Source organism: Corythoichthys intestinalis, chromosome 9, assembly GCF_030265065.1.
Source record: "Corythoichthys intestinalis isolate RoL2023-P3 chromosome 9, ASM3026506v1, whole genome shotgun sequence".
NCBI lineage: Eukaryota > Metazoa > Chordata > Actinopteri > Syngnathiformes > Syngnathidae > Corythoichthys > Corythoichthys intestinalis.
In genome coordinates this window covers 25,849,471-25,859,778 of record NC_080403.1, presented here as the reverse complement: position 1 = coordinate 25,859,778, position 10,308 = coordinate 25,849,471, and the positions used below count along the sequence as shown (strand labels likewise).

General features: G+C 37.5%; 1 protein-coding gene across 3 annotated transcripts in view; it reads right to left on the bottom strand.

Annotated features, from left to right (window-relative positions):
• mmel1 (membrane metallo-endopeptidase-like 1) overlaps positions 1-10,044 on the bottom strand; it is a 49,213-nt gene extending 39,169 nt beyond the window's left edge. The window contains exon 1 of one of the 3 annotated variants that reach the window (XM_057846744.1): positions 9,868-10,044. Coding sequence is in view for 1 of the 3 variants with exons in the window: in XM_057846743.1 (XP_057702726.1) it covers positions 7,840-7,855 (16 nt within the window). In the remaining 2 variants the exon portion in view is untranslated. Of the gene's footprint in view, positions 1-7,839; positions 7,918-9,867 lie in introns of those variants that run through there. The other 2 variants (XM_057846745.1, XM_057846743.1) reach the window with 2 other exon arrangements.
• Between the last annotated feature and the right edge of the window lie 264 nt (positions 10,045-10,308).

The following is a 10,308-nucleotide window of genomic DNA, read 5'->3' as shown; positions in this document are numbered from 1 at the left end:
ACAAATTATGCAGGATAATGTAGGGCCCAGTGTGAGAAAGCCGGGTCTCCCTCAGAGGTCATCGGTCTTCCAGCAGGACAATGACCCAAAACACACTTCAAAAAGCACTAAAAAATGGTTTGAGAGAAAACACTGGAGACTTCTAAAGTGGCCAGCAATGAGTCCAGACCTGAATCCCATAGAACACCTGTGGAGTGATCTGAAAATGGTAGTTTGGAGAAGGTACTGTTCAAATCTCAGAGACCTGGAGCAGCTGGCCAAAGAAGAATGGTCTAAAATTCCAGCAGAGGGTTGCAAGAAACTCACTGATGGATACCAGAAGCGGTTCGCAGTTATTTTGTCTAAAGGTTGTGCTACCAAGTAGTTGGCTGAGGGTGCCAATACTTTTGTCCAGCCCATTTTTGGAGTTTCGTGTAAAATGATAATGATTTTTTTTTTTTTTTTTTGCATTTTGTTTTGTGTTTTTTCATTGCAAGCAAAATAAATTTCTTTTCTCCATGCTCAATGTGTACACACAAGGACAAAGGACAGAGTTTGAGTCAACTTTAATCCATTTTAACTGGCTGGAAGCGTGATTTAGTTATTGCCACCACCTGTTATATGCTACAGGTAAGTAACTGGTGCTGTTCATTACACAAATTAGAGAAGCATCACACGATTTTTTAAAAGGGTTTTGTCCGGCCTATTTTTGGAGTTTTGTGTAAAATGATAATGATTTTTTTCCCCCATTCTCTTTTGTGTTTTTTCGCAAAAAAAAAAAAAAAAAAAAAAAAAAAAAGCACCACATACTCGCAATAATTTTCTGGGAGAAATTGAGCATTAGCTGACAGAATTGCAGGGGTGCTAATATTTTGGCCAGCACTGTATACTTTATAACTAAAACAAAAACAACTACAGACAAAATGGTGCACGAGAATCCTGTGTCTTAAAGTCAAAATCGCGCAGTCGAGTACGTCCTAACCCCGGGACTACCTGTAGGTTATGGAGTCCAAGCCTAGCCTTGCAAACCGCTTAATTTTGTAAAAATATGACTTTTTCACCTCAGTAATTAGAACTTGAACTATTCTTTTATTTAGTGTCATACTTTTCTGTCGTAAGATTATCAATGTACTCACTGTATATATAAAATATGACTCATATTACGTCAAACCTTTTTGGAACATGATGTAATAACCATTATAGAGCACTCGATCATTCGCTGCCACCCTCTTCCGTTCAATGGCTTGGACGTCTATTGCTGTCAATGGCAGCCACTGAGTGCCCTATAAAGAGTCAATGATTGCTAGTGGATAACTTTGCTTTTAAACCTTGGAAAACTTTGAATGTCACTCCTTAAAGTGTTCCCCATCTGGCCATTTATTAATGTTTTATGATGGCTGGAATGACTGAATTCACTTTATATTATTTCCTCTTGGTAAAAGTATAGAGTTATCATCCCTTTTTTTCCTCAGAGTATTGTAAAAAAAAAAATGCTCCCTGTGTGGAACATTACAGGCTTATCACCGCTTTCCATATGCTTTGAATAGTTTTGGCGTTGAACTGACTGTTTTTGCGAACAGCAATTTCACTATTAAAACTCTCACACAGACATTAAGCTTTGAGCCATAAGCCTATTTCAAGGGAGCTCATTTGCATAGACCATAATTACGTGCTCCCAAGTCAATATTGCAAGGGAGCACGTGCTGCGGGGCTAGACGAAAGGACAATGCCGATCAGCGGCGTGCCGTCGCCTCTGTTGTATTGCGCACCACCTGTTTCTACCATCACACCCTCCCTATCATTTGGCCTGACAGTAAATCACAGGGTCACATCGCGCCGGCCCATTAGCCCCCCGCACCTCACCCGAACCCCTTCGACATCCCTACTCATGAATACTCATGGGTGAGCGAGAAGGTCGGCTTGTTAGAAAGGCATCAGAGTGCACCCAAGCGTGCCTGTCTGCTATTCTAAAAGTGTGAAATGGAGGCCTTGTGTGAAGTCATGTTTTAATTCTAGAACAGTGGTTCTTAACCTTGCTGAAGGTACCAAACCCCACAAGTTTCATATGTGGATTCAACGAGCCTTTCGGAATTCAAAACCAATATTCAGTGGGGCAAATAAGTATTTAGCCAACCACCAATTGTGCAAGTTCTCCTACTTGAAAAGATTAGACAGGCCTGTAATTGTCAGCATGGGTAAACCTCAACCATGAGAGACAGAATGTGGAAAAAAAAACAGAAAATCACATTGTTTGATTTTTAAAGAATGTATTTCCAAATTAGAGTGGAAAATAAGTATTTGGTCACCTATAAACAAGCAAGATTTCTGACTGTCAAAGAGGTCTAACTTCTTCTAACGAGGTCTAACAAGGCTCCACTCGTTACCTGTATTAATGGCCCCTGTTTTAACTCATTATCGGTATAAAAGACACCTGTCCACAACCTCAGTCAGTCACACTCCAAACTCCACAATGTCTAAGACCAAAGAGCTGTCGAAGGACACCAGAGACAAAATTGTAGACCTGCACCAGGCTGGGAAGACTGAATCTGCAATAGGTAAAACGCTTGGTGTAAAGAAACCAACTGTGGGAGCAATTATTAGAAAATGGAAGACATACAAGACCACTGATAATCTCCCTCGATCTGGGGCTCCATGCAAGAACAAGAACGGGCAGCAAAAATCCCAGAACCACACGGGGGGACCTAGTGAATGACCTACAGAGAGCTGGGACCACAGTAACAAAGGCTACTATCAGTAACACAATGCGCCGCCAGGGACTCAAATCCTGCACTGAGGTTGTGGGTTCGATTCTCCGCTCTGATGAACTCGTCTAAGTGTCCTTGAGCAAGATACTGAACCCCACGTTGCTCCTGGTGCTGCGTCACCAGTAGGTAGATGGCGAGATAGTGTAAAGTGCTTTGAGCGCCTTGAAAGGTGGAAAAGCGCAATATAAGTATAACACCAACACCAACCAACACTGCCAGACGTGTCCCCCTGCCGAAGAAAGTACACGTCCAGGCCCGTCTGCGGTTCGCTAGAGAGCATTTGGATGATCCAGAACAGGACTGGGAGAATGTGTTATGGTCATGTGAAACCAAAATAGAACTTTTTGGTAGAAACACAGGTTCTCGTGTTTGGAGGGGAAAAAAATACTGAATTGCACCATACCGACTGTGAAGCACGAGGGTGGAAACATCATGCTTTGGGGCTGTTTTTCTGCAAAGGGACCAGGACGACTGATCTGTGTAAAGGAAAGAATGAATGGGGCCGTGTATCGAGAGATTTTGAGTGAAAATCTCCTTGCATCAGCAAGGGCATTGAAGATGAGACGTGGCTGGGTATTTCAGCATGACAATGATCCCAAACACACAGCCAGGGCAACAAAGGAGTTGCTTCGTAAGAAGCATTTCAAGGTCCTGGAGTGGCCTAGCCAGTCTCCAGATCTCAACCCCATAGAAAATCAGTGGAGGGAGTTTAAAGTCCGTGTTGCCCAACGACAGCCCCAAAATATCACTGCTCTAGAGGAGTTCTGCATGGAGGAATGGGCCAAAATGTCAGCAACAGTGTGTGAAAAGCCTTTGAAGAGTTACAGAAAACGTTGGCCTCCTTGCCAACAAAGGATACATAACAAAGTGATGAGATGAAGTTTTGATATTGACCAAATACATATTTTCCACCATGAATTGCAAATAAATTCTTTAAAAATCAAACAATGTGATTTTCTGCGTGTCTAAAAGTATCGTTAGCCAAGAGACATGAGCACATACCTTCTACTTCGAACCTACAGGCAACAATAAGTCTGCAATTAATCACTCATTCTTGAGACAAAATTTTTTAAAAATGGGCTCAGAGGATCGAAGCATGTACATCCCTAGAATATACACACCAAATTCCATTCTGATCCATCCACGAATAACTTAATAAAGGAGTAGCCATTTTAGTTAGTGTCCTCAAAATGAAAAACAGATTTTGAGTCTTTTTATGCGCCTGCAGCAAATTATGAAAAAACAGTCATTGAATATGGCCTGCACAAGACGCTTAAATCCATCCTACATTCTGTTGCACTTCTCATTTTTAACACAAGATGGAGCTGGTCACTTAAGCAGTGCCTTTCAATTTGCTCAGGGATCAAAACTTGACATGATAAAATCAGTGTAGGAAACCGTAGAATTTCAGGATTTTAACTTTTTTTTTTGCTGTCACTGGACATTTTCTTTTTGTTCTGCAAAGCTTGCTTCAGTAGTGTAAAGATAAATGTGTCTATTCTTAAACTTGTAGACATCAAATCAGTTTCATCTGGGAAGGCTAGCATTGAATAATCATGTTTCACTTCCATGTTTCGCTGCCAGCCCTCCAAAGTCAAAATGGATTGAACGTCTATCGCTGTCAATACCACCCAATTAGTTATTACTTAAAGGGAACCTCGGACTTAAAGACTTGTAGGCTCTAATAAGCCCCAATTGTTCTCGTTTACTAAAATATGTAATTAGAAACACATAAAATATTGCCATTGATTTAAATATCTATAATATTTAGTACATGTTTTGACCTACGGAGGGCGCCATGTTTTATGGACGCTCGGGGTGATGACGTAGATTGTCACTCTCACTCGACCAATACTACCGGGTTACTGCAATTCTGTCTACGCGGCGAGACGTCCAACACATGAGCTCATCGGTTAAAAGCGGCGAGCACTTACTATTTGTGTTTTTATTGAGTCTTTTATTACCTTTTCATTGCCTCAAAATACTTTTTGCATATGTTTCCCTCTCATACTTTTAAGCAGAGTGTTTTCTTGTGGTAACTTTAAAACAGATTGTTGATCTGTTGACCACATTAGCATATTTAAACCACCCTTGTTTGAAATTAGTACGTTCAAGTATTTTCTTAAGGCATCTTTAGTATGTTCTGTCTGTAAGCATCTAAACAAAGCAAGCTGAAAGTGCTACTTTCGGTGTCAAATTCGCCCCTTGTAGGACGTTTAGCCGGTGTAGCACATTTTGGCAAAACACCGTTTTTTTCCCCCCACTACTTTCGTCTTGTCTCATCCAGTTTTTCCTGTTCATTTTGCTTTTGCTGCTCGTTTTGTGAAATATTGACAGGGCTGTCCTGCTCATAAATGGTTCTCTCAGGTTCAAATTGAAAGGATTGAACAGATGACGTTTGTGTCGCTAGAGTCATACTCTGGAAGCCCGGCAGCTTAACCGTGTGACGTCACCACTCTGTGACATCAACAATGGCGACCTACTAGTTAAACTAATTTTACAAATTGTATAAAAATGTAATCATTAAGAGGGGCTTCAATATCAAATTATTTGAACTCATCATAACGTTTATCTTTTAAGAACTACAAGTCTTTCTATCCGTGGATCCCTTTAAAAATAAATACATTTTAAAACCCGATCTTTTTTACCCGATTCTGATCACCTGTTTAACAAATGACAGTGGAAAGACTTCAAGTTACCACTTTTATCCTTGATTTTCCTGAAAAGAACCCCACAGAAAAAAATGTTCGGACACCCCTGCTCTAACTAATTGGCTCCAAACGACAGCAATTCTGTGTTTTTTTTTTTTTGACTGAAACTAGGGCTGTCAATTTTTTCGCGTTAACGGGCGGTAATTATTTTATTTAATTAATCACGTTAAAATATTTGACGCAATTAACGCATGCACGGAATGACCCGTTCATGCGTTGCCTCAAACACCGTATTGGCCCGAATATAAGACGGCCCTGATTAAAAGACGACCCCCTCTTTTTCAAGACTCAAGTTTGAAAAAAGACTTTTTGAACACCAAATTAAGTTTTATATAGAAAATACAGTACATCCGAAACAAACGATTATAGCAATATATTTAAGAGAAAAAGCATGTTATTTTGCCTCATTCAAATATTAATATCTGAACATTTAAATATGTAAATGAAAGTGCAGTCACATTCGTAAATGAATGGCTTCTGGTTTTTAAAATGTCTATAAACCAATCTATTGTGATAAAACAACAAAATTGCAATAACTGCATTAACCATCAAAGTGAAGTCTAACTGTCTGTCGTGACAGAACATCGCTTCAATGATATCTGGCGCCATCTAGCGTCGTGAATGGATATAATGTCTAGACCGTGAATATAAGACGACCCCCTCTTTTTCAGTGTTATTTCAATGCAAAAAACACCGTCTTATATTCGGGCCAATACGGTAGTTTACGATGACAACGTATATTGAGAGCGTAAAGGCAGAGAAATGCAAGTGGGCACAGGCGATTATTGGACTGCGCCTTTTATTGGCTTAAGCTTTGGCAGCACTACAAACAGTCATGGTTGCCCAACTTCTCATGCATTTGGGTGGAGCAAGAGACGATCTTTTTCTTAACACGCCTAATTGAACACAACGCAGAACCTACTGTATAACATTTGCAGCCACCACTAACAGTCATGGTTGCCCAATTTCCCGTCATGCATTTGGGCAGAGCAGGAGTTGTTCTTTTTCTTAACACGCCTAACTGAACACAATGCAAAACATACTGTGTACCATTTGGAGCCACAACTGACAGTCATGGTTGCCCAACTTCCCATCATGCATTTGGGCGGAACAGTTAAGTAGCCACAGTATCATTTAGTGAAAGCACAACAAATAATATTGCTATCTCTCAAAAAAATAATGTTCACAAAAAGAAAAGCAAGGTGGCTGAAAGCGAAAATATTAAGAGGGGTTTTAAATATAAAATTACTATAACTTGTACTCAAATTTATCGTTTAAGAACTACATACAAGTCTTTCTATCCGTGGATCCCTTTACCAGAAAGAATGTTAATAATGTTAATTCCATTTTGTGGATTTATTGTTATAATAAACAAATACAGTACTTATGTACAGTATGTTGAATGTTTATGCACATCTTGTCTTATCTTTCCATTCCAACAATAATTTACCGAAAAATATGGCATATTTTAGAGATGGTTTGAATTGCGATTAATTTCGATTAAATATTTTTAAAGCTGTGATTAACTCAATTAAACATTTTAATCGTTTGACAGCCCTAACTAACTGAAACATAAGTAAACCACTCAAGCTTTTGCATAGATAGTTACCTATTTCGGGGCCCCTTGAGCCTATTAACCCCCCCAACCCCTCTCTAGCATCTGTCCTTTGACTGACATGACAGCAACTCAGCGCCCGTTTTTGCACGACTCACAACACATGCGCAGTTAAACTTGTCCACCACTGCAAAACACTGCGGTCTCTAGGGTAAAATACAAGAAAGAGCGAGTACCGAATTCAGCAAACTTACCATTTAAGAATAACTTTTTCTTTTTTTTTTTAAGCAAATGCTTCTTTCTCCTTGAGTTCATTGAGCAAACTAAGAATATTCTCAGTTGCATGCCAGATGGGTTGAAATGTGCCAAAGTAAGTATATATTTTTGTACATAACACAATTTTAACTGTATCCAATACTCAGTGATATACAATAGTATATAACATATAGTGTTAGATAAAGTTTTTGTGTACGTATTTATATGATCTGTCCACATCTTGTGACACACCAACTATAGACAACTATAATACATTTTACATCAATTTCTTGTCATTACTGAATTTTGAACTTCTACCTCCATGTTTTAGTAAAGGTCATGCCACACATTTTACACTAGTGAACCCTGTAACATAAGGCATTTCAGTTGTGCTGTGTCTAAACTCAACCCTAGGGGGGAACTATGTAAAGGAACGCACTGATAGACAATAAACAAAAAACAAGAAGCCGTTTGCCATGTTACCGCTTATCATTAGAGATTATAAAGACATACAAGACTGTTTTTCTAGATGACAAAATGTAATAGTGACAGGACAATTGAAAAGATTCTTTACTCAACCATCTCTTCATTTTAGTTGACGTGGCGCACCACAGCTTGATGGTCGAGGGCAACTGATAACGCGACTCGAAACGTTGTGCTTGCTGGAGGCAGAGACTAATTTGCTGTTTGCTAAAGGTGTTGTCACACCATTTTAATTTCTCCACATGACTCCAACACGGGTCCATGTGATGATACCCATTCTCTGTAGACAAACATGGTAGTATCTTTATGTTTGGCTTATGTGGAGTTGTAATTGTTTTTTTTAAAACTGATTTTCACTTACATTAACTAAAATAAAGTAATGTAAATAATCCCATTTTGTCATAGTTTTAGTTCATAAAGTATATTGAATATTGTGAATATTTCAAGTAGGATTAATGTCAGGTATTATCTACTTTTTTTTTTTTTTTTTAATTCAGTGCTTTTACTCACTTAAAAGAGTCATTCTGTTCTTTCAAATACTAATTTGAATATATGTATTTTTAAATTACATTACATTACGTATGTGTGGATGTTTTTTCAAATATATTTTAAAATCTCACCTCATATATTTTTATAGATTTATAAATAGTTGTAAATTGCTGTTTTCAAAATAGAATCACTTAATAAAATTTCTGTTAACATAATATATGTTTAATGAAAAAATTTTCATTAGACCAAATACTCAATGTAAGCCAAAAAAAATGACCCATGATCATCAAATATTCACAATCCAAAAAATCAATATATATTTCAACTGACCTGTTTTATTGACAATAATGTATGTATCTACATATATACATACGTACTGTATATATGTGTGTATATATGTATGTGTGTATATATATATATATATATATATATATATATATATATATATATATATATATATATATAATATACACACACAGTACGTATGTATGTATAAGGAATAAACAAGAACTTAGAAAGTCTTTAGAAAGTGATGTAATTTTTTAAAATCACAATTATTTTATTATGAATTAGATTTATTTCTTTTACAGATGTAGACTTCTACAACATTGATAGTATATATATATATATATATATGTATGTGTACTTTTTTTGTTTTGTTTTACATATCATGGCTTGTTTTAATTATCATCATAATTATTGAGCAATACAGATTTGCATTTTTAGCATTGATTGCAATGGATGACCAATTTTTTTTTATATATATACTTTAGAGACATGATATTCATGTCCTTCAAACAACTTTTCAAGCTTTAATCATCATCATAATTATGCAATTATTGAGCAATACAGATTTGCATTTTTAGCATTGATTGCAATGGATGACCAATATTTTTTTTATATATGCTTTTCGTTACATCTATTTTCTTATTATATATTGTGTATATATATATATATATATATATATATATAAGTTTTCAATCCATGATGTTGATGGCCAATTTTGTGTTCGTTTCTTTTTGAAATACTTGTAATTATTCTAAATACTTTCCAGACATGATATTCATGTCCTTCAAACAACTTTTCAAGCTTTAATCATCATCATAATTATGCAATTATTGAGCAATACAGATTTGCATTTTTAGCATTGATTGCAATGGATGACCAATATTTTTTTAATATATGCTTTTCGTTACATCTATTTACTTATTATATATTGTGTATATATATATATATAAGTTTTCAATCCATGATGTTGATGGCCAATTTTGTGTTCGTTTCTTTTTGAAATACTTGTAATTATTCTAAATACCTTCAAGACATGATATTCATGTCCTTCAAACAACTTTTCAAGCTAAAATAAACACATTCAACTTGTACAAATGTAGTTTTGCATCCCAATATGCAGGTAATTTACATCCCAAATAAGGCAAAGTGTACTCAAGGAGCATTTTGTTTGTCAAATGTTAGAAAGTGCCACGACTCTCAAAAGATTGCGTTCAATGACCACACGATAATTTACACTTCACATCCACTTTTTCCTTTTGACTCCAAAGTCACCCTCCCATCTTTTCATCTTTATGATCTTCATTATTAGACGCCACCCGGGCAACGAAGAACGGCGTCTTACCTTTGAACGGGGACGGTGCAGGTGGGCGAGCCGCTCCCCCCCGCCACCATGCAAACTCTCTCCCCCCTACAGACACACGCGCGCGCTAATATCTCAAAACACCCCTGCTGAGTGAGCATCCACTCAGAGCTGGTGCGTGGAGAAATGAGTCCGTGCTGCGGTTTGCTCGAGGGGGAGATCCACTTGTGAGCCAGTGTGCTGCTCGGGGGGATGAGGGAGGTGGTGGACACAGTGAGAGAGAGCAACAGTGAGAGAGAGAGACGGGGAGGGAAAAAGGTGCATTACTTGATAAGAGGAATGAATATAAGTGATGTGTGTTGATTGAGATGGGGCCAAGTAAAATAATCTTTTGTAATAAAAATTAAAGTTATTCTATGGCTGCTATTGGCGGCGATAAACGTCCAATCCACTTTGATCGGCAGTAGCCTGCAGCGAATGAAT